This window comes from Myotis lucifugus, unplaced genomic scaffold, assembly GCF_000147115.1.
Source record: "Myotis lucifugus unplaced genomic scaffold, Myoluc2.0 scaffold_55, whole genome shotgun sequence".
Taxonomy (NCBI): Eukaryota; Metazoa; Chordata; class Mammalia; order Chiroptera; family Vespertilionidae; genus Myotis; species Myotis lucifugus.
The window spans coordinates 1,602,617-1,626,719 of record NW_005871103.1 but is presented as its reverse complement, the minus strand read 5'-3'; the positions used below and the strand labels follow the sequence as shown (position 1 = coordinate 1,626,719).

General features: G+C 47.6%; 1 protein-coding gene across 7 annotated transcripts in view; it reads right to left on the bottom strand.

Annotated features, from left to right (window-relative positions):
* The window catches only part of MAGI1 (membrane associated guanylate kinase, WW and PDZ domain containing 1), a 535,490-nt gene that overhangs the window by 17,402 nt on the left and 493,985 nt on the right, over positions 1 to 24,103 (bottom strand). For 4 of the 7 annotated variants that reach the window (XM_006089030.3, XM_023754043.1, XM_023754044.1 and 1 more), the window contains 4 exons: positions 17,032 to 17,063; positions 6,979 to 7,195; positions 4,542 to 4,625; positions 1,823 to 1,914 (listed from right to left, as the gene is read on the bottom strand). In XM_006089030.3, coding sequence (XP_006089092.1) covers positions 1,823 to 1,914; positions 4,542 to 4,625; positions 6,979 to 7,195; positions 17,032 to 17,063 — 425 coding nt within the window. The remainder of the gene's footprint in view (positions 1 to 1,822; positions 1,915 to 4,541; positions 4,626 to 6,978; positions 7,196 to 17,031; positions 17,064 to 24,103) is intronic. The other 3 variants (XM_023754045.1, XM_023754046.1, XM_023754047.1) reach the window with 1 other exon arrangement.

Below are 24,103 nucleotides of genomic sequence, written 5' to 3'. Positions count from 1 at the left end.
TCTGTATCCATACCACAAACACTTCCTAGTGCCCGTGGGATGCCAGGCGCTGGGCTAGGTGCTACAGCAGTTCTCACATGGTGGAGAAAGAACTTTCTCTTGTTTGGTTCCCAGACACTTCTCTGTGGTGATGGTTCTTTTTCTCCTTTGCAGAAATAAAACACTTCATTCCTTTCCTCTGCAAAACCCTTTCTCCTTTTCTATCCACTTACAAACCAGCCTTTCAGAAAACTCTGCTAATTGTAATAGTGGCACTACTTTTCTCCAAAACACAGCACTGAGCCTTGCAATAGCGAGTGCACAATAGACCTGTTAAATGAAGGGGTGAATCAAGCAAGTGTGGTCTGTCATCTGCATTTCTGTCCTTTCAGCACCCGCATCCAAGCAGCCTTTATTTAGTGCCTTATGTTTACCGTCCACTCAGCTTTAGTTAAAATAGTTGTGCTCTCCCTGCCTTCTCCTGAGCTGCCAATGCCACCGCTACCTTTGTGTGACATGCATAGTTTACAGAAAGCTCTGCCAGGTGAGTGGTTAAGAATACGGACTCTGGAATCAGACCCTTTCCAGTCCTTCCATTACTAACTCTGTGATCGTGGGCAAGTCAGTTAACCTTTTGTGTCTTCATTTGATGATTTCAAAAATGGGGAAAACACTCATGGACTTGAAGGATAAATGAGAGAGTGTATGTTAAAGCCTGTGGCATAGCATCTGGCACAGACTAAGCACTCAACCAGTAACAGTTATTTTTATTCTGATGAGGGAATTACCAATACATTTCTTTAGTTCTCTTTTCCCCCTTCAAAAGGATTCTGTGATGTAATACTAAGTTTACTCTAAAGATGAGGCCCAGAGAGGTGAAATGTCTCCTCACTCTTGTTTGGGGTTCTTTCTCTTCTTTTGTAAAGACAGTTGGGCCCAACATTTCTAATCTCTCAACCTGGTGCTCCTCCAAATGCAGAACTGGCCGGAGCATCACATTGTTTTCTTACTGGATCCCGATTCCTTTTGCTTTTTGGCTTCATATTCTTTGATAGCAACTCCCACTTTTCACAAACATGAACACAAACTTTTATAGTGAAACCAAGGGTCCTTATGACTGTGATTAAATTCAGCTATAATCCTAGTCTGGAAATCATGCCTCTCTTTCTAACCCTCGGAGACCTAGCCTTTCTACAGATAATCAGCAACCCCTGAGGTAGCGGAAGACAGGAGCCGGGCCTGACGAATGGTCATGGGCCTGGGCCTCCGGCAGGATAAAGGCAACACCCTGACCTGGGCCAGGTTTCAGCTCCTGAGCCCTGAGGTGGAACGACCCCCTGGCTGCTTCCCCGTGAAACAGACAGGGGGACAGGACACTGTCCTCGAGATCTGAAAAAATAATTCCTCACCCTCACCTCAGCTCCGACCGTCAGCTCCTAGCACAACCCCGAGCCTCCAACACGGTGCCTTGTGATTTTGCCCTATGTAATCTGTGTTCTACACCACCGGGGAGTCCAGGCTTTGAGCATCAGCTTCCGGTTCTCCTGGGTGGTGCACTCATAATGAAATAGCCAGTCTGTCTCCACTGCAATTGTGTCCATGCTTGGCTCTGCCAGTGCCGGTGGGTGAACTCTTTCTGTTCTCTAACCAGTCCCTTTTCCCTCAAGACAAAGGCTCCACAAAACCTAAGGAACAGCCCCTCTGTCTGGACCAGGCGGTCAGTGTGGCACCTGGCTGGACTCGAGACTTGGGGATTTGTTACTGCTGCCAGCACTGTGTGTGTGTGGGGGGGGGGGGGGCCAGGGAGGGGGAGGGGGAGCGGGAAGGGACATAAAAGACTCACAGGTTCCCCTGGTTCATTTCCACCCAGAATCCTAAATCCAAATCCAGTCTCTTTCCTCCAGAGGAAGATGTCCTGTTCTTGGTAATCTGGAACTAGAGGGGGAAGGAAGAGAGAGGTTATTTCTCTGATACAAGGCAGCACACCCCTAAGGTTACAGCTACAGGACCGACACTGAGTGCTTGAGCAGACGACAGTCTTCTAACACAGACAAGGCAACAAACAACAGGACGCTGGGCGAGGGCGGACAGCGGCAGTCGTCACTGAGCACTAAGTTTTTTCAAAGGACTAATCACTGTTTGATAATTCCTAACCAAGCCCGAGCCATTATCCCTGACTAAGCCAGTGGTCAGCAGGGGCATGAATGCAATCACCACAGCCGCCCACGGTGCCCGGGAGAGAGGTGCTAAGCCACTCAGAGGGTAAGTCACCTGATGCTCCATCAACTAAAAGAAGAAAGAGCGTGGGGTGAAGAATGTTCCATTAAAAAAACCAACCAAACCAAAAACACTTCTTTCTTCTTTAAAGTAATCAAGGCCAGCGATGCCAATAATTTAACTTGTTAGATCATTTTTGCCAAAATAAGTTAGTCTTAAACATCCTAATATTTCCAAATTTGCAAAGTTTACTAAGATTTCAGTACTTTACCCAAAAGTCTCCAGCCTTCCATATCTTTAAGATTAACGGTGACAACAAAATTGTTCTGTATCAATGAACTATATTTCATTGTTAGAGTGACTGCTTTACTCCAGAATTTGCCTATAATATTTCATCATTAAAAGTATTAATTTATTATCCAATAACTTGATACTTTACTTTTAAAATTCAATATTTCAGGGTTTTAAAATAAAAAACCTCATTTTTCAAAAGAAAAGCAATTTCCATGGAAACATGCTTACTGTACATGAAATTGTTCTATATACCACTCTGTTACCTATGGCAATAAAAAAGGGTTATTTCTACTTAATTTTTATTTAATAGATAGTGCTTTATATAGTCTATAAATGACATAGCTTCTATTTAAAGAGGAAAAAAATGTAGTTTAGTGGCAGTGAATCTTAAAGGAGATTTTCAAATGTTGTTCTGCAGACTTTCTGGTTTAAGTACTTGCATTTGGGGCTGCAGCGGTGTGCAGACCCCAGCATTTAATTCTCTTCTCCAATTCTGTACAAAGGGCCAGGGAGGAGGAGGAGGCAGTGTTTGCACTTCAAGTTGGAGAGAGGGCCCTTTTTAGTGACTCACCCACAGGCTTAAAATGTACAGCGAATGAATGTGCCAAGAAAGCAGCAGCTAGATAAACAGGGAAGAGCAAGGCAGGGAGGTCTGCCTCTGATATTTCTGCTTGAGCTGTCTTAATGCCGGGGCTTTGAGCAGTGCTTTTCGCCCAGCGCTTTCTTATTATACTCGTGAGCTAAGCTCCCAGAGCCACGGACATGGAGTGGAGCTACAGCGTAGGACTCTCATAGACGCGATTTGAGAATTATATTTCCTTAAGCATGCTAAGGTAACACCTCTTTCTTTCCGTTTGAGTGTCTGGCTACAGGGTATTTAGTGTAATAGACCCATGGAAACAACAAATTAAATCAACTTGGGTCTCCATCGTTGGTTCACTCAAGCAGGATTATTACCAAAATGGACCCTGGGTGCGTCCCAGCGCACCGGGTTCCTGGCAGAGCCTGTGCGGAGTCTGCTGGGCCTCCCTGTGAACAGCCTCTGCAGAGACCTCCAGCCAGACCCGTTTCTCAGCATCATTTCACAGGAGCACATGCCCATCCTACGATGACACCAAACGTAGCAAGTTCTGCCTTATAAAGCTCATTTAGGTGTAAGCTAGCACGGTGTGGGTGGCTGTGGCAACAGACTTAGGCTTATCATACAGGTTAGTCCACAGGAAAAAAGCATTTGTTTCTCCCTTAGAATCAGTGGGAAAATGGCAAATTTATTTAAAAACAAGATGCCCAACGACACCAAGAATGTTGAGGACTGCAGTGATGAGCCAGGAAAACAGAGACACAAGCACAGTACACCACACGTAGGGATGCTGCGAAGGAAGTCTTTTGGCTCCTTAACAATCACACTCCTCTCCCACCGACCAAATGCACACAGTTCGTAAACTTCGGTGACACACGGGATCACAGACTTCCTCCCTCTGTGTCCTCTGCCGCCAGCGGCACTGAGGTGTCTCAACTACTCCTCCCAAATGGTTAGTTCTCTTCTTTATTTCAGGCAGATTCCATCACAATTACATTTTTAGGAGACAGCAGGGTAGAGCCATCTTTCTGATGTTTATATCCCTTTGTCTTTCTTTTGAGTGAGGCTACATCAAAAAGAGCGAGGAGAATCTCGTCCAGCTTTCTTCACCTTTAAGCCCTTGCATAGGAGACCACCTCAGCAGTTAATCTCCTTTGGTCACGTAAGTGACAACACAATAAAGTGCTCAAAAGACTTCCTTTGCTAATTAGACGGATGGAATCACCAGGTTTGCAAAGAAACCTCCTGGTGCCTCCATTCCTGCAGACACACATTTCCGGACTTAGCAAGCCCATGCCATCACTTTTGCTTTCATCTGGTCTTTGGTCTATGCCTGGTTAACAAGAATTCCAAAACACTGGCTCATGGCATTTCCCTCTCTGTGTCCGCCACCCCACCCGCCCCCCGACCAATGGGAACATCAAACAGAATGAATATAATGGAGAAATAAAAGTTTTCAGTGAATCCTTACTCTGACATTCTCCAAAATTCGTGGAACTGATTTCTCTCTCCCTTTCACCCTTGCTCAATCCCGACGCAGGCGAAGGTGACATAGCTGGAATATTAATTTCACAATTTGCAAAACTTAATGTATGTGCTTTCTCTCAGTTCATTTTAATTTCGTTTTGATTGATAAGGAGCGTGCAGTTGAGCTTTCACAGTAAAGGTCATGGCTGCTCTGGATTTTAAAAGATTGCAGTTTGTTTCTGCTTTATTTTTTCTTTTTTTCATGGTGCTTTTCTTGTCAAAAAGCTAGAATTCACAATTGTACCGCTGAGCATTTCATAGAACTCCCATGACCATATTAGACTCTTCATATTTAATTGAACCCCACTGTACACATTCTTGTATGGCCTTGTCCTAACCATGTCATGAACTTTAAATTTGCCTAAACCCTTATTTCCTTTTGAAAAAAATTAAGTATACTTTTGTAACTGCCACACGACAGCATTTATTTAAGAGTATCAGGTTCCTGGTGGGATTCATTCTGTGCTAATACCTGTTCAGATGAATTCTAGGCAGTTCAACAGAATAGCCTTCCATGTAGAGGCACAAAGCATCAGATCTGCCGAGGTCTGAACACACACACAAACAAGAAGTGTCTAGAACAGTGATGGCGAACCTTTTGAGCTCGGCGTGTCAGCATTTTGAAAAACCCTAACTTAACTCTGGTGCCGTGTCACATATAGAAATTTTTTGATATTTGCAACCATAGTAAAACAAAGACTTATATTTTTGATATTTATTTTATATATTTAAATGCCATTTAACAAAGAAAAATCAACAAAAAAAAATGAGTTCGCATGTCACCTCTGACACGAGTGTCATAGGTTCGCCATCACCGGTCTAGAACGACACCCAAGCTCCTGAAATGGACTCTGATAATGCAAACCGTTCACCACTTCCAGCTGTGCAAGTGTGTCTCCCCAAAAGCATGGGTTACTCTGGTTAACGGGACAGCTCTGACAGGCTTTCTTTCCAAACTATTTGTGAGCGGGCGAAACGCCAGCGGGAAGTTTGAAACTTCCTTTTATAGTCAACACTAGTGGGTACAGCTGGTCCCGAATGTTAACTAGTACGACTGTATCAGTGTCATTTTTAAAAACACGTGCATAATAGGTATGTTATCTAGAAAAAAAACCCAAACAGGCAACATGGCTTTTAAAGGACTTCCATGCGTGCCTTTGTTTTTAAACTTGTAAGCCCTTCGAAGGGATTCATGAACACGCCTGCACTGCAGATCGATTCACCTGACCCTGCAGTTGTGACAGATGCCATATCAAGAATACGGTAGTTTGCACAGTACTTAGACCGTGTGAAGGAACTGAATCAGAGACGGTGTTAATCTCCACATTGCCCTTCTCAATAAAATGAAATATAAGGAAAATATGTTTCTCCACAAAGGGAGGCACAGATTAAGGGTACAGTTAAGATACTATAGCTGCCTTCAATGTTCCTGGAGTACTTTGCTCAGTTTAATATCTTGGGGGGAGGGGACAGCGAATCACATCTTAGGCTACACACTGTGTTTTTCTTCAAAAGACAAGAAAAAACAACAGCAACCTAGGGAATGGCAGAAACTGATCGGTACACGGCCTCCACAGTTGCGTCATCCTGACCAATCATACTCATGAGAAACGGCCAGAAACAGCAACAGCCATAACAGAGCGCACGTGTATGTGCTAAGATTGAAGCATTTTAGGAACTTTCATTGGGAATAATGACAAGAGACATGAACATTATTTATGGTGAATAGTCTTTGGAAGTCACTTCATCATAAAGGTAAGAAATTAAACATGAAGGCAATGTTTTGTTTATAGGAGCCACAAAGTTACGGTGTGTGCCCTCGCTAGTTCCTATTTATTGAAAAAGCAAAGCCAGGGGAACACATTTAACCACAGTATCAGTAATTAATGCACAGACCACTCAATGTTGTTGTTTTTTTCTTTTTAAGGGGAATGTTTAGAAAGACGGCTAATATTTGGTTGAAAAAATTACCAGTATTCTTAAAAACTCAGAGACCACTAAGGAAGAATTTATTTTTTTCTCATTACTCCCGCAATCCAAACCAGTCACTTCATGTTCTCCTGTACATCAGAGCTGTTTCCCAAGAGCTAACGGGACGGCAGCTCTTACCTGCCACCTCCTTTAACTGAAAGGAACAACAACCCCGTGCTCACTGGGCCCTGGATCTGATGGCCATCCGCATCTACCCTCCCCAAGCTGACGGCCTGAGGGAGCCTCCAGGAATAGCCGGCAGATTCGATCACTGCTGACACGCTCTCACCCCTCCCCTCGGCTTCCCTCTATGCAGTCTACACAGGGAAAACCTATTGCTAATAAGCCCCGAGAGCAAGCTGAGGCCTGGAGGTGGGGCTGCCCGAAGACAGCAGCTGGGGTCTACTCACGTCGGCTTTCATACATGCTCCTGGACTGGGCCCAGATTTTAAAAGGATCTGGCTTTTTCTGCCCAGAGCTGTCGGTCTGCTCTGCAGCGGGGGCCTCTGCAGGTGGGAACTCGGGGAGCACCTGTGTGCTGTGGCTGGGGGAGGCCGTGTGCAGGCTGCGGTGGCTGGCGACGCTGTGCTGTGAGCTGTTCTGGCTGTCTTTTCTCTCCAGTGGTTGCTGAAAGGAAGCGAGTGAGAGGGGCAAGACGAGAGGGTTATTACTGGTTCTGAGTGGGTGTTTCCTATCAGCTCGTCTTTGTTCAGCACTTCTGTGCACACACACACACAAATGTATCAACAATATGTTGGCTTCCACCTTCCTCCAGCTAATGCTGAATGCAGACAAATCCCCAAGCGATTGGCAGACAGAGAGAGGGGTGGGCCAGGTGCAAAGATATGAGCACAAACCACACTGCTCTCTGGGCTGTGGCAGAAAACGAATCGTTTTCATCGTACGTTCTTGGCGAAGACACCAGGCTCATTTATGACAAGTTTTAACATCCCCACTGTTTTTGACAAAATGTGTGACACAAAATACCACGAGTGGTTTAAATGTAAAGCTATGATATCCATATGCAATGTAATCAGCGGTAAAATGTTTTTTTTTGAATCCACGTCTTTCATTATTCTTTCGATAATAAAATACCTGACTCCTATTTGAGGGTTTGCCATCAAAACTTCTGGACTCCAAGGAAAGGGGATCAGAACTTTTATTTAATTTTTTCCTTTGTCATGTTTTTTTAAAAAAAATTTAATTTCTTTATTGTTTAAAGTATTACATAGGTCTCCTTTTCCCCCATTGACTTCTCCCTGGCTGCCCCCACCCCCCAGCACATGCCCTACCCACGGCCCCCCCGCCCCTGTCTGTGTCCATTGGTTATGCTCATATGCATGCGTACAAATCCTCTGGTTGATCTCTTACCCCCTCACCTCCCTCCTTCCCTCATAGGTTGGACAGTCTGTTCGATGCTTCTATGACTCTGGTTCTATTTTGTTCATCAGTTTATGTTGTTTATTATTATTTTTTAAAAAAAATATTTTTATTGATTTCAGAGAGGAAAGGAGAAGGAGAGAGAGAGAAACATCAATGATGAGAGAGAATTATTGATCCGTTGCCTCCTGCACACCCTTTCCCACCCACCCACTGGGGACAGAGCCCGCAACCCAGGAATGTGCCCTTGACCGGAATTGAACCCGGGACCCTTCAGTTCACAGGCCCAAGCTCTATCCACTGAGCCAAACCAGCTAGGGTGGGAATCAGAGCTTTTAGAATCATTATGTGTGCACTTGAACTTAGAAGTGGATAAATAACTATTATATGAAGAACTTCCATAATTCTTAGGTGATCAATTTTGCAGATATCACATGTCACTTCTTGATCTCCTCACACTACTGTTGGTTGAAAACTGACATCAAACTTTATATATGGGTTGACCTCAGGGGTCAGCCTTCTTTGATTTGCACCCTGTCCAAAGTCCAAATAGTATTCAAAGGTAAAGAACTTCATTTAAATTTCAACAGAATAAGCAGGTGTTCCTTAAAACCTGCACAGCAAATGACCCTTCCCATTTTACGAAATGTTCTTTGAACGGAGAGCAAAAATTAGGGGGAGGAAAAATACCAGGTGGGAATTGAAATGATTTCAGTTCTTATTTTCTCCAGTAAAAGACTATGGTAAGCCCAGGTGTTTAGTTTCCCCCATTCAAAATAAAACCCGGGAACCTGCCTCTCACATGACAGGTGCTATGTCCCTACACTTACCTGCTGAAGAGCCCTCTCAAGGGACAGAGGACAGGAAGGGCTGTCTGTCTTCTCTTAAAGATCTTGTATAGCCTACGCTTCCCAAGTACTTTATAAGATCTTTGACTCAGAGCAGTCTGGGTTTCTAAAGTTCTATGCAGAGTCAAAATCTGCCCTTGGTCTTACAAGGAATTCTACCAGCAGCTCAATCTTGCTTCCTCCCTAGGTAACCTTCACGTTTCATTCCCATATCAATGGACATTTCCCAAGTCCCTTTCATTTAAATCGCAGGTCTCTCTGCCCCTCTCCTTCCAGTCCTTAATTTAAAAAAGCATCTGAAGAAAGTCCAAGGAGGACAAAAGCTTCATTTGCCCTTGACAATTACAGATTTCACTCTGAAATCAGGCTCTGGCAAAGACTCAAAGTTGAAGAAAATTGGATGTGCATTTAATGAAGGCAAGACAGACCATTTAAAATTTTACTTGGTGTGTCCGTGGGAGAAATCTGAGGACCATATTCTAAACTAGCAAAGAGGCCTTGGTAACCCTGTAGGAGGGGTTTGATTCACTTAGAGTCAAGGACAGCGGCTCTGGGGAAGGCAGTGTTTGGGGGTGACAAACACCATCATCAACCCACATTAGCATCGTTCTCTTCTGCGGGTAAAGTGCTCAGCTCAGACCTGTGCGGGTCAGCATTCCAAAGACTTGGAACAGAACCGGTTCTGCCAACCTCCAGCCACCCCCGCCGTGAACATGGCTCTCAGGGCCAGCGATCTCATTTCTGCCCCAAGGTCAATACCTGCCTCTTGCCTGCCTCTTGCCTCGCCCGGAGACAAGACGCCCTTGGTGTGGGAGCGTGCCAGGCGGCGGCAGCCCGGCCACCGCACAGTTTAAGGCACCTTCTCAGGGCGTTGCCTTCCTGGTATTTCCCAAATGAGGAACCAGGTTTGGAGGGCAGTTAAAAGACTCCAGAGTCAGAAAACATGAACGACAGAGAGGATCTCCTTCCCCTTTGCACCTGGGACCTGTTTTTCTCCTGGCTGCCATCTTTCCATGGTGGCCTTGCCGCACCAGCACGGGCAGCACAGCCACGGGGTGTGCACCCTCTTCCTCCTTCCCTGTGCTGCCTCCTTTGTATTAGGGTGCACAGCGAAGGCTTCTTATCAGCAGACAAGATGTAGAGCTCTTCTCATTCTGAGATTAACCTTGGTAAAAAGAATCAGTGGGGACTGTTACTCTATTTTCTACATTTTGGCGATACTTTGTTTTTGTTCACCTCTGGGAGCGGGGGAAGGAGAGATTTTTTAAATATAAAAGCAAATAATTCAATAAAGGGCTTCCCAGTGTACCCTGAGAGTTGCATTCCTCCCTTCAAATGCCCACTCTCTCTCTCGGTCCCTTGAATCAGTAGCAAATGTCAGGTTGTGGGGTCTGTCCCCTGACACTACACTGTTCCACAGGGAGGCCTCCAACGCTCGAAGCTCCTTCTCCTGTGTCCACAAAGCCTCAGGGGGGCCCGAGCGAGCGCTCCGCAGGCTCAACCGAGGCACACGTCCCCCTTCCCCCTTCGTGGGGTCACTCTGTGGGCTCTGGAACCCAAATTTCACCTCTGCTCCCCCTCCTGACCTGGAGAAAACCATCACCTGCGACGCTGCCCCACTGAGGAGTATCATAACCCGGGCCTTCCCCTGCAGAGGGTGCGCGAGCGTCCACAGGTGCGCACACAACACGCGCAGAGCTGGCGTGTCGCCCACGGGGTTCCAAGACCCTGCGATGGCTGTCGGTGTAACAGACCTCTGGCACGGAGGAACGGACCTCCCCAATTTAGCTGAAGACATGGATTGGCCATAAACAGAGGTGCAATGAAGTCCACTGGAGATGGTCTGAGCCATTTTTTAAGTTGAAACACTCTTCTCACCTCCCCAATGAACAAGTCATGTAAGTCCAATTTAACACAAAATGGAACAAGTTTGCAAAACTGCCTCTCAACCAAACTGCACTTCTGCAGCCCTTTTAAATGCCACCCAAACGCGGTTCCCAATTTGGAAAATACCAGGAAGGCAGTGCCCCAGGAAGTGCTTTACACTGTGCCGTGGCCGGGCCGCTGCCTGGCACGCTCCAACACCAAGGGCTACGTGCACGTTGACACGGGAGCTTGCGGGGTCTCCCCCGGTAAGCCTTAGCCTCACTTCATGTTTCTTCTCAAGTTTAGTTTGGAAAAGCACTTCACTGGAAGGTGCCTCCTGTATTTAACATTTGTTGGCACTCTGAGCTTTCTGAGGCTTTGCCTCTACATGTGAAAAAGCCCCAAACAAGCCTTTTATTTTCTGTGAGCATCTAATCAGCTCTGGCACTGCTTTTATCTGGTAGAGCCCACCACTGTCCAGGAGGAAAGCCATGTTTCTCTCTCAGATGACCGTCAACCTGGGGGCCTCACCTGCAGTCTGCGTTCCTTCCCGGAAGACCTGGGGCAGGAGAACAAATTCAGGTCTCAACTAAATACAAGGCCAGGAACAGATTTGCATCTAATGTGATTGTCCTTCACCTCATTTTCTAGGTGAAAAACCGGCCCAAAGCCAGGTACGTGCAGTTAAAGATACACCTTCCAGTCTGTTACCGCAAGCCAGGCACACGAAGAACACGGATGGAGGGAGCGCCCAGAGCACCCGGGTCAGAGCGGCCCGCGGGGTCCTCCTGAGCCCCTGCTGCCATCCAGGGGGGCAATGAAGTCCACCGGAGGTGGTCTGAGCCGTTTCTCAAATTCAAACACCCCTCTTGCCTCCCCAGTAAATGAGTCGCACGTCCTGACCGCCTGCTGTGAGTCGGACTCTCAGGGCTGCGGTGTGTGAGCAAGGAGGGATGGCAGCGGAGCTCTAGAACTTACATCCCGGGCGTATCTAGGGTGGGTGTGTGTGTCTGTGCAGATGAAAGTAACCATGACAGGCTGATACCAGCAGACCGCACCGCCCTTTAGCCGGGTAAGGAGAGGCCTGGAAGAACATCCCATTAATGGAAGCAGCATGTGCTCAGTCTTCAAGCAACACTGAGACTGAACTGTTAGAGAACAGAGAGGAGGCGAGTGTGGCGCAAGGGGCTGCAGCGGTGTCTCAGGTGACCTGGGAGGCTAACGTGAGGGCCTCTGGGCTACGTCAGGGAGTTTGGGTTTCATTCTTAGTCCAGGGGAGGAGGGATATATTAATGAAGGAAAAGCCGGATACATCAGAAGCTGACTTGCTTCCAGCAAGTGTGGTCTGGCTCCTGGGGTTGGGGCGGGGATGGTGTGTGTGTGTGTGTGTGTGTGTGAAGGTTAGTGGGGATGGGATGAAAGCAGAGAGCCAGTCAGGAAACAATGGAGTCCGGGGAGGTGCCCGAGGAGGTCTATGCCTGCGGAGCACTAGTGCCCAAGCAGAGGGACAGTGCACTTAGAAGACATTCGGTGCCAAGTCAACAGGCACTGCTCACAGACTGCACCGGGGACAGAGCAGGAGGAGGAAGAGCCTCATAAACGTGGGCATCCCCCCCCACCCCCCACCAGGTCCCACCTCGAGCGACTGGTTGGAAAGGGTTGGAGTACTGAGACGAATATTTCCAATGCCAGCTGTTGTCACTGGGCTGATATTTTTGAATCAAGATTTTTTTTTTCTGAAAATCAAATCAGAACCGACTAGGAAGAAAAAAAACGGGCTTACTTTTGAAAACTCCATAGAAGACCTGGGCCTCACACTAGCCGGTGCCATAAGGCTTTTAAAAATAAAACTGTACCCACCTCCCTAGAATGAATGATTTCCTTACACCCACAGGCCAGGGAGATCGGGAAGATGCAATGGTTTTTACGGACGGAGATGGGGACAAACCCAGCGCATCAGTCTTTCACAGAATCATTTCAAAATGAAGGTACTTAAAAAGTGAGCTGGAAATATTTGCTTGGAAGAGCAAATGAATACAGACAGCACTTAGGAGCTTTAATGATGAAAAGAATTCCTGTGGCTTAAAAATGACAAATCGATCCTTTTTAAAGCAGAATTATTTACAGTTCACGTATCTGCCAAGACTGGAGGCCGCTGCAGCGACCTCCATGGACAGAGAACCCCAGGTGCTGCTGGACATGGGCAGTCGGCACCGGCGGTGCGGGAACCGACTCGCACACGGCACAGTGGACGATGCTCCTCCCTTTTGTCTCTTTCTTTGGTCATTTATGGGTCTAAGGCAAACGATTTCTTCCAAAAAGGCAGGCAAGAGGAGTTAATGGAGAAGAAAAGGGAGTTAACAACTGGATATGAAGACGAGTTTTAGTTCGCAGTGCACGTGTCGAAGCAATCCAATACAACGGCAGAGTCTGTTTTCTAGGGCTCCAAGGGGTGAGGGTGTGAGTTGCTGTGGAAGTGAGAGGCGAGGAGCTTATCTGAGTCACCCCATCCTTCTCCCAGCTACCCCTCTCCTTGCAGCGGCAGGGGCTCTGACGACTTGTAGCACTGCCCTGGTGGAAGGACAAGCCGTATCGGGGTCCTGTGACCCCCCCGGGAGTTTCAGGAAGAGGCAGGACACATAAAACTGGATGGTCCGGCCCGGGTCCCTCACTGTGCAGCTTCTCTGAGATCCCCCCTCACATCTCTAATGACTAGTGGTCAGCCGTACCCTCAGCGTCCTGTCCAGGGGAAGGAACGGCAGACAATGGAACAGAAACCGTCAGTGTTGCTGCCTTCCATCCTGGGCGTTTGGAGAGGAGACTCCGTTGTCCATGACGCAGTGTCCCCTTATGGAAACCGTGCGTGAGGAGTTTTCAGTAACTGGGAACACTGTGCCTCCCTGCTGCTTGCTTTGACCTGACACAGGAAACATGGAATGTGGTTTCCTACGTCGCCCAGGCTGCTAGGGAGCTCGGGAGTCTAACACAGCTCAGTCGCGGCACCTAACTCAACCGTGGCTCTGTTTTCAGGGCTTTGTATGGCTACTTCACAGATTATTATAACTTAGAGCTGAATGGTTTTCAGTAAGCGTGTACTTGGTTTGGCGTGGTTAGCTTTTGAGAGTATATGTTCCTCAGTTAAGCCCTCCAGGAGGGTGCAGAGCTGCCTGCTGGGGTCTCTCCTGGTTGCACGAGGCAGGAACGTCTTCTGGTGCAGTCCTGGGGTACCCGGCACTGGTCTGACATAGAAGACACCCGCCTAACACTTACTGTTGGAACAGGCACATTACACATTTCTGGTGATTTGTGACAATGCATCTGTCTTTTGAAAGTAGCAATCAATAAAGTGTGTGTTTGTAAGCTCCAAAAGACAGGCGCTGCGACATCTTCCTTATCACGTTCCCAGTGCCACCCGGCGCCCCCCCCCCCCCCCCCGCACTGAGGTGCTCCACCCAAACAAAGGGGTGGACGGACTAACGAAGAAAAGGCAGAGGTATCGATGGGTAAGTGGGTAGATGATAAGTGGACAGATGGATCCATGAAGGAAGGGAGAAACAGAAGCACAGCGAGAAATGAACAAGTGAGAAAACATAATTGGATATTAACTTAACATTCAGGATTTGGCATGATATTTAGAGTTTTAAATTCTCCCACACAAAACCCTTGTGTGTGATCTAGACCAACAGTCTCAGTTGAATGCGTTTCCAGCCAGGATGATCGCGCTGGGCCAGAACCCGTTTCCAGAGAGGTCTGACACCTGACGGCAAACAGGTCTTACTTTCGTTTCTGCCATTTGGCAGAGAAATCTCTGATTAAATCCAGGATTAAATCAATGGAATTCCGTTAAGATACTGCCATGGTCTCCAGTGAGCAGATGAACCATGGAGTTAGCCTTTAAATGAGTGGTGGCGTTGCTTATTAAGAGTGAGCTATTGAGACCATCCAGAATGGGAATCAGGACCAGAAAGGTAAGTCCCTCTGTTCTAATAAAAACCCAACTACTCAATTACTGAAAACATTATTTTTTAAAAAAGGTCTGAGGGCAAAAAGAAGCTGTCAGTCACATGAGCAAGTCAACAATGCCCGGAGCTTTTAAGAAAAAGGACAACTGGGTTAAGACAAGCCATCACAGAGCTGATGGGAAAACCAAGTGTATCACAGCCCTGCCTTTCACTCCACAGCTGCCTCACCGGCCCTGCCTGCACAGGGGAACGGCTTTCTGAACCGTGACACGCAGCACCCCAGGGGTTCCCTCCGACCTCACCAGGAAAACCCCATCATCACCTGTCTCTGGCAGGACAGCACTGAAATTCAAACCGGGAAAGGGAACCAGCTTTCCACCTGCCCATACAGAGCACCCACTGATCACAGGTGTTCGCGCCGCGCCACTGGCGGCAGCAGACCTCGGCTGATGGCCCCTGATCCTGAAGAGCAGCTGCCGGTGCGCCAGCACGCTGTGAGAACCACATCCCTGTCAGGGCACAGGAATCGGAGGACAAGCCCCAAGCTGGGGCTCGTTCCTCTCTAACCAGCCACACACGGTCTCCTGGCTTGTGTAATTAAGAGGCGGCAGACTGTGGGCAAAGCAGTTAAGAGCTTTTTTCCTGGGAATGCAGCCTGAGTAATTGGCTTGCTGCTTGCTAATGACACAGCTTCTGCAAAAATAAACTGTCACAGGGAAGTCTTTCCACTGACTCGGTGAATGCAGGCTCTAGAGCTGTTTGATGCCCAGAGTGCAGCAGGGAATTCCAAAACACTTGGGGAAGAAGAGACGCAAGTGAGCCTCTGGCACGGTGAAGTTTGCACAAAAAGGAACGCCGCACCGAGGTCTTGCTGCCTGTGCAAAACCGATGCGTCTCCCCCAGGAAGCTCCTTGTTAAGACTCTGTTCCATGTGGGTGTGTAAAAGGTCCATCGTGTGGCGTGGCTCAGGTGGGGGAGAAAAGGATGGCTCTGCTAACTCACGCTCAGGTGACACATCTTCCAGATTTGCTTCTGTTTTTCTGCAGGCTGCACAGGTTTCTGACTATGACCCAGGGATGAGGAGACACATATGCACGGGTATGTGTATACACACACACACACACACACACACACACACACACACACAGAGACAGGCTCTGGCATCTTGGTGCCTACCAGCACTTTTGTGCCTGGACATTAACACAAACTGACAAGGGAAGCAGCCCTGAAGTCACAGGTGCCCATCATCATGGCACAAAGCCATTGCAATCACATCAATTATTGCAATCACATCAATTATCAATCATCCCTCGGTGGAGAACTTGGGAGTGGGGCTTCGAAACGCAGGGAGCCCCTCTCTCAGCTCCTTAATGAACTTCTGCCTCCTGCTGCCAGGCTTGGGGGCAGGTGGGAGGAATCCAGCTGCAGCGCCAGGAGCTGCAAAGTTTTAAGGTTCTCCTTTCCCAGGTGACAGGAAGCTGTAAAATGCCCCTCCCCCACATGTCCTAAGCCACATGGAAATGGCTCCTCTTCATCCCAACGGCAATGAATTGGGGAGCCTCTCGGATCAATTTTTCACAGGCATGCCGTGCAGATTCGGACTTTGTACGCAGCATTCTAATTTGCTGTCAGTGCCCCAGGGGCAGAAGCCCACACCACCAATCAAAACACTATAGCCTCCAGGCTATCAGCTACCGCGTCAACCAGGTAATGCATCTTCAGGGGAACCAGACTAGAAAGGACAGCAACACATTGATTTTTTTTTTTAAAGAATCCCATACCTGCAGCATAATGCTGCTAAAGCCAGCAAAACAACAAAGGACGCTTCCACAGCGAGGAAATGTCTGTGCTCAGTGCTGGGGCGGAACATCCTTCCATGTGAGCATGGGCGTGCATACAGGGCAGAGTGGTTCTCCTTAAGCCCACAGGCTTTTTAATTCTGTAAATCACTCATCATTCAGTGCCCAGGAAAGCCCGGGGGAGAGTCTGCCCACGTGAACAGCTGGGAACACCAGTTGAGAGCAGGCTACCGGGGAAGCAGGTGGAGCCTGCTTTTTTAATTCTCCTCCCAAAAGAAACAATAGCATTTGTCTCAAGTTAAAACATCTAAGAAAAAGTCATCCATTTGAGAGAGAGCCGGGCTGCATTCATATAGAGAAAATTCCAGTCCTGCTCCCGTTATCCTGGCTCCCGCAGCCAGCCCACAAATCATTAGGCAGTTAAAGACAAACCCACATACCTTCTATACCAAACAGATCCCCAGAACTTCAGATGCGGAGCCGGGCTCCGGTCCCCCATCCACTCCAAAGCACATTTAGTGAAGTCAAGCCAGACAGCGTCCCCTCCCACCACCCACCCCCGGCCCCCGCCCCCCCAAATAATCACCAAGTAACTGGCAAGTCCTTACCGACTTGGGGCTCTTCTTGGGAACTGGCAGCCCTGGAAAAAAATGCAACAAGGAGGGGAGGGGGGAAGAAATCATTAGCACAGAAACGTTACCTTTTCCTTAAAGAACAATCCCCAGGCGCTTCACGGCCACCTAGCCATCTGCAGAGTTATGTCAGATTTCTCCCCAGCTTCGGAGGTACCAGGCTGTTCATATCGAATCAAAGCGGAGGGAGGAGGCAGCCGGGGCAGGAGATCTATCTGCATTAGCTATGCTGACTTGTACTGCAGCAGCCTGGAGGCTGGGAAAAGAAATTCACAGACCTCCGCGGCCGGGGAAATTGAACACTTGGACAGAATCTCAAATGCTCTTCTGGATTAAGACAGACTTAACTTACAATTAAGTCCAGGATATTTCCTTCCTACCCGATCCACTTGTCAATTGAAGCGGACCAATCAGGACAGAGGATAGGGTATATATTGAATTTCAGTGGAGTATATGGTTAAAATTTAATTCTTTTCTTCTTTTTTTTTTTGGTGGGGGGGAGGTCGTCTTTCCTTTCTTTCTTTCTGTTTTGTCTCTGTCTGCCAGGAGAGGAATGCCTTCTTTATTTGATGAGCAGACACCAAAACAAAGACGGATGCTCTGTGCCAGCACAGAACACAAATGCAAGTTGGTCTGGGACCCCCTACGGATCGTGGACACACCCCTCCGTGTGTCAGTCATTCCAGCAAACTCCTATTCAGCCTGCAGAAAGGGATTCAGTGAGGACTAGTCCCTTAGGGAGGCATGTCGCTGGGGAATGAGAGAAGGTTCACAGAGCTGAGGGAGAGAGAATCATGGAGAAAGAGGAAGGCAGAGGAACGAAGCCGGTCAGGGGGCCTGCTGGCTCTTCCCTGCCCTGTTCTCCGTGGGGGTGAGACAGCTGGGAGGAGGGCACCTTCATCTCCTCACCTCTAGGCGAGTCAGAGGGGATGGGGGGCGCATGGGAATGTGCCCCAGGGGAGCGAAGCAAAGGAGGGCTGGGAAGCAAGAGTGAAGCAAGCATCTAACAGTGTTTCCAAGGTAATCATTTCTGCAAGCTGCCCTCTCTCTTTTTAAAATTTTTTTTTTCTGGTTTTAGCAAGGGGTCGAATGTAAAATGCAAATTCCATCTGTATTAGACACCAAAGGCACACTTGGATCTGATGATTCTGCCTTGGAAATGTCCACATTTTAGAGAAAATGATCCCCACGTACTGTGAGGATTTCTACTCCCTTGGAAGTGACTTGTCAAACCAGGAGCCGTACTAGGCTCGGTGCAGGTGACACAGGGCCATGAAGGGGTGAGCAGGAGAGGCCCCCCTGGGAGCGCCGGGACGTCCCCTGCAGTCAGGGCTGAGAGGACCCTGTCCTCAGGCCCGAGGCGCTCTGTGGCAGGGCTCATCACATCACCAAAATGGGGTCCGCGGTCGGGGAGAGTGGCTCTTAGACTCCAGGGTGCTAAGGAGCACTGGGCCACTTGTTAAAATGCCAGATCCCCGGGCCCTGCCTGGCAGGGGCCCAGGAATCTGCATATGAACAAATATTCCAGAAGATTCTGATGCAGGGGTCTGAGGACCACATCTAAGGAAACTACATTATGAAGAGTGCTACTGTTCTGAGTCAGAGAGGAAACTTTCAGGGAGCCGCTTTGGAGCCCTGGAGGCCTCAGTTTCTCAATCTACAATCTATGAAATGGAGCTAAGACTCACTTCACAAGATTGCCACGGTCATTAACTGGACCAAAGGTTTAAAAGCCTGGGGGTGGTAAGGGGTGGCCCTCAAATGTCCTCCCCTTTCCTCTGCCTTTGCTACTTGACACTATTCAGGAAGGAAGTGGTTCTGCTTATCTTACTTTAATGAGGCAAAATCACTTGCCTAGCATGTTAAAGTAGAAAAAATATTGTAGGGGAAATATCTTACCTATGAATAAGAATAACGTTGGGCGATTTAGATATGTCATTATTCTTAAAAATAATCATTAGGTGCTTTTATTTGTTCATTATTATGATTCCCTTAATGAATTTTATCAAGTTATATTAGTGTGGGTCACTGTGTATACTTCACAATTACCTACCATTACTGTTAAAGTTCAAATTTCCCCCTAATTCAGGCTAACCTTCTCAGTTAACTGGACTGAGTAGGTTTCACCACAGTTAACTAGACTCGGCCTTACCCAGGGTCCCCATGACTCTACAAAAAATGTATAAAACATCTCCAGCTGGGTCAGAGGAGCCCGGGCACATGGCCTCAACCCTCACTCTGCCATCGCTCCTGTCGACGGCTACCCTACATGTCCTGCCTCTAAACCTGCACATAAACAGAGGGCACTTCCATCTCCCTCACAGAGAAACCCGCACGGTCAGGGGCTGCACAGGGCGCTCTTGGCCGGGACGAAGGAAACCTGGGAGCAGCGGACGCTCCAGAGAAGCATGGGCCAGCCGACTGTACAGCAGTCAGCGAGGTCAGAGGACACGCGCTACCTCTGAGGGCGACACCATGGATGTTTCCAAAACACAACGGGGAGCGAGGACAGCCGGCTGCAGCTGGCGGGGGTGGGGGTGGGGGTGGAGGGGGAGCAGGTCAGTGCTGACCACACTCACACACAGGCACAGGCACAGGGTCCACGGCTTCCCCACCACACTGGCAGCAGGGACACTTCTGTGGGACAAGGAAGGGCAGGGTTCCGGGGCCTAGTGAGGCAGAATGTAGCCTTAATCTAGAATTCTTTATCAGGAACACCATACTCACATCTTGCTGAGACAATAACACATTAATAAATGGCCCTTCCATTAACTGCATGAAACCAACCAGTCTGAAGCCTAAAGGGGTGATGGTGAGGGTCTGTCTCCTCTGAGGAGGCAGTCAGCCCAGGGAGCAGTTCAGGGAATGGACCAGGGAACAGTTACTCCAGGGAACAGACCAGGAACAGTCCAATGGTCCAGCTCCATTGACACAAGCTGTATTTTACAACAACAACAAACTTATTTAATTTAAAGAGGCATGTGTTCCTGTTTGCTAGCTAGTTGTTGAAAACCCTCATTTAAAAAAGCCACACCTTTTACAGGAGCACAAATCAGCACTTAAAAAGTCAAAAGCCAAGAGATTCCACTCAACAGCTTTAAAGCAACAACAACAACGATTTGTTTTAGGTCCGTATATCATTAAATCTTAAAACCTAATGAATGCTGGAGCAAAGCTCCTGATACAAGTTACCATTTATTTTAGCCCAAACTATTCAGATGGATTGAAGCAGCTGGGAGACCTAGCGGAAAACACTCAAAATCGGTTACCGTTCGGCAGCGTCCTCCAAGACCAAGACATCTCAGGACGTGGCTCTGGTCGGGCTGGAGGGACCGCAGGCCGCCCCGTCCCAGCCGGCACAGCCCACACGTCACAGGGAGGTGGCTCCCTTAGGACAGATGCGCACTTGTGTTCCCAGGGGGAAGCCTGTGTTGTGTAAACCACATATTCCAGAGGAGGCGTGAGGAGGAACAGCCCTGGTCTTAATGGGCGCATCTCCTCCCTCCGGGCGGGAAGAGGGAGGATGCTGAGAGCAGGCGGAAGAAAGGGCTCCTGGCTGCACCACCTGCGGCTCTGAGAGCCTAGAAGGTGGCAAATGCGGCTTCAAAGGGATCCCAGGAAACTTTTACTGGGAAGTGTGCGTTCACAGTGTGAGTCTAAGCGCGAGCCACGGAAGTGAGAAAGCCTGGGAACGGAGGCCCCCATGCGAAAGGCGTCCCTTTGGAGGAACAAATGGCAAATTCTCTGCCAGCGATGGGATCTGACCAATTAACATGAGGAGGAGGAATCTCGTTCCTTTTAAATGTCAAGGCCATAAACTATGCTATTGAACATGTGCTCATATAACTAAATGGCAAATGTTATTCTTGGTGAAATTTTATAATGGCAGTAACACAATTTATATAAAAAAAGTAAAAATATAACAGAATATATATGTATTTTGGAAACAAAGGCTGGAAGGTTAAACACCAAAACAGCAAGTGGGTTCTTGGACTCATGGCATCAAGGATGGCTTCATTACCGGTTTCATTATTTTCTACAACAGGAAAAGCTGCTCAGAGGCACACAATTGTGCATATAATTTCAAGCAGTCTCTGAAACCTTGACCAGCCTTGGGAAGCCCATTCTGTTGGGTCCTAGGACCCTCAGGTTAAATCGTCCCTGTCCAAGCACATCGCCATGGCGTTAGATGCAATTCCTAGGGGCAGCACGAGTAAAGCACTGTGCCTGCAAGTAGAAGGGAGGTGAGAAGGACCGAGCAGAAAGGTAAGTTTCATTGTTTGCTTCTCCTCCCTCGTTCTTGGAAAGATCTAAAGGGCACATCTAAAAAACTTCTGAGGGGAGAAATTGCATTAAAGAATGTATGAGCCCCAGTAGAGGGTGTGCAGGAGGCAGCAGATCAATGATTGTCTTTCATCATTGATGTTTCTCTCTCTCTCTCTCTCTCTCTCTCGCTCTCTCTTTCTCCCCCCCTTCCTCTCTGAAATCAATAAAAATATATATTAAAAAAATATATACCAGAGTTCGGTGTGGCTCAGTGTTTGAGAGTCAACCTAGGAACCAGAAGGTCATGGTTCGATTCCTGGTCAGGGCACATGCCCGGGTTGAGGGCTCGATCCCCAGTAGGGGGCATGCAGGAGGCAGCCAATTGATGATGATTTTCTCTCATCTCATTGATGTTTCTATCTCTCCATCCATCTCCCTTCCTTTTTCTCTAAAAATCAATAAAAACATATTTTTAAAAAAGAACACACCAGAACACTAATATTCATCAGCGAAAATGCTACTGCAGGAAAACATAATGACCTTCTAGGTAATGCTTTTACTGGAAAGGAGGGGTAGTATGATGACAGAGCAAAATACTAAGAATTCAATGAGATAGAGATGTGGAGGGGGTGCAGGAAAAATAGAGTGAGAAGATCTATGATTTCCCCAGAAATGCAGAATTGATGGCTACTTGACTACAAACCAGTGGCTCTAACCAATTAATATTAATGACCGGTAACCCTTCTAAGAAAGCCATCTGCACCATCCTCTGCCAACTAGTTTTCTGTTTTGTTTGTTCCATACATAATAGATAAACCATGAAATAAATGTAAGCTGCCCGACCTTACCATCAAATGCTAAGGACAGTCCAGAAACCTGGAAAAGGCAGGTGCAATCAGTCCTAACTTTTCCCACCGAGGGCAAGAAGGGGAATGGGGGAAATTCACTCCCTATTTAAGCAAACTGTGCTAAGTGCCTTCCGTGTGCCAGGAGTTGGCATGAAATAAAGCAATGAACGAGACCTACAAGAGCCTGCTCTCACAGGGCTCACCTTCTGTGGGGACACAGAGCACAAACAACTCAGCCAGTAATTTCAGGGGGCAGCGTGTGAGGAAATGAAGGGGGGCAGGGAACAGGCTGTGCAGGAGGCAGAGCTAGAGACACATGGGAGCTAAGACCAGAATCCCGAGAAGGCACCAACCCCATGGCTATTTGTCCGCATAGATGTGCTGAGCTCTGCCATAGGCCGGGTGAAGCATCACCGACGAGAGAAAGGTGAGCGGACATGGGCCTGGCCCGGACACGCTCAGAGTCTATCCTTTTAAAGGAGAAAGAAGAGACGTAAGTGATGACTCAGTGTGGTCGGTGTTAAGTGCCACAGAAGGGAGCACTTTGCTCCTGGGAGCAGGGCGAAGGGAAGCTCATCCAGCGTGAAGAAGGGTCAGAGGGAGGAGCTGGACCCTGAGCGAGGGCCAGCACTGAGTCATGGCCGGGACGGCAGCCATGGACAGTGATTGATGCCCGATTGCATCACGGTGATGATGCTTTTTCAGTTTGTTTTATTATTATTATTTTTAATTAAAGCTAAATCAGTGTGCCAGCATCAGCTCAAGGCCAAGTTTAAATGCGAGTTCATTTTCACTGAAGGACCTTATAAACACTATCACAAAATTGAATTCATAAAATCAAATGAAAAAATGGTTCTAGTTTAAACATATTTTATTTTTTTTCTCCTTCCTCTGGCCAAATATCATCATCAACCCTGTGGTACAATTTTTCAGTGTAAATATGATACCAGCTGCCAAGAGCAGAAGCATCAGACCCAGTGTCTCCAAAAAGATGAAAACATTCTTTCCCTTGGGGATCTCGTAATGGTCATTATGATATATTACGGCCGTCATAATTCAGAGAGATGGTCGGGCTTCACATGTCTGGAATGAGTAGCTCCCAATGCTGTGTCAGTTGGCATTTTGTTAGGAAGATTAAGAATATAGTTGTGCAGCTTTACAGCTACGGAGAGGTCTGCTTCAATTACACAGCACCGATAGCCTCATAAATATGTCCCGAAGAGAAATAAATGGCTGGCCAAGCTGGTGATTGCTAATGGTTTACAGAGCCTTTCACCTCAAAGTCATACGCCTTGAACTGGCACAGGTGAGGAGAGACCTGAAGTCATTAACACTTGGGCTGCTCAGAACCCTCTTCGAGATGAATGAACTGTCATCATGCAATTCCTGAGAGATAAATGGCCTAAAGTGCAAAGGTGTCATTGAGATAACACAGACAGTCCTATTGTTGTTGACTCTCAAAAACATGTAAAGTAAACCTTGAGGGGTTGAAAACTTGGCTTCTCTATCATTTCTTTACTTTCTTTCTTTCTTTCTTTTTTTTTTTTTAAAAAAAGGTCTTCAAAAGCAAGGGCTGAGTACAAAAAAACTAGCTAGAGCTGGGAGCTTTGACACACACATATACTTCACGAATGCTGTTTGAGTTAAGTATTAATATCTTCCCCATTTTACAGACGAGAACATTGAGGCGCGGATGGTTACATAGCACGGTCTGATCACCTGGTCAGGGGAGCAGCTAAGAGGAGACTTGGTCTAAAGCCAGACCTGGGCTTTTAAACACTGAACTGTACAATCTCCTTCAAAGGGGCTTAATCTGCTTTGGATCATAACCCTCTAAAAGGGATGAAAACAATGGTGTCTGTACAGGCCGAGTGTACTCATAGCCAATTTTTCATACAGCTTCACAGAATACATGGACATCAACCTGTAACTGA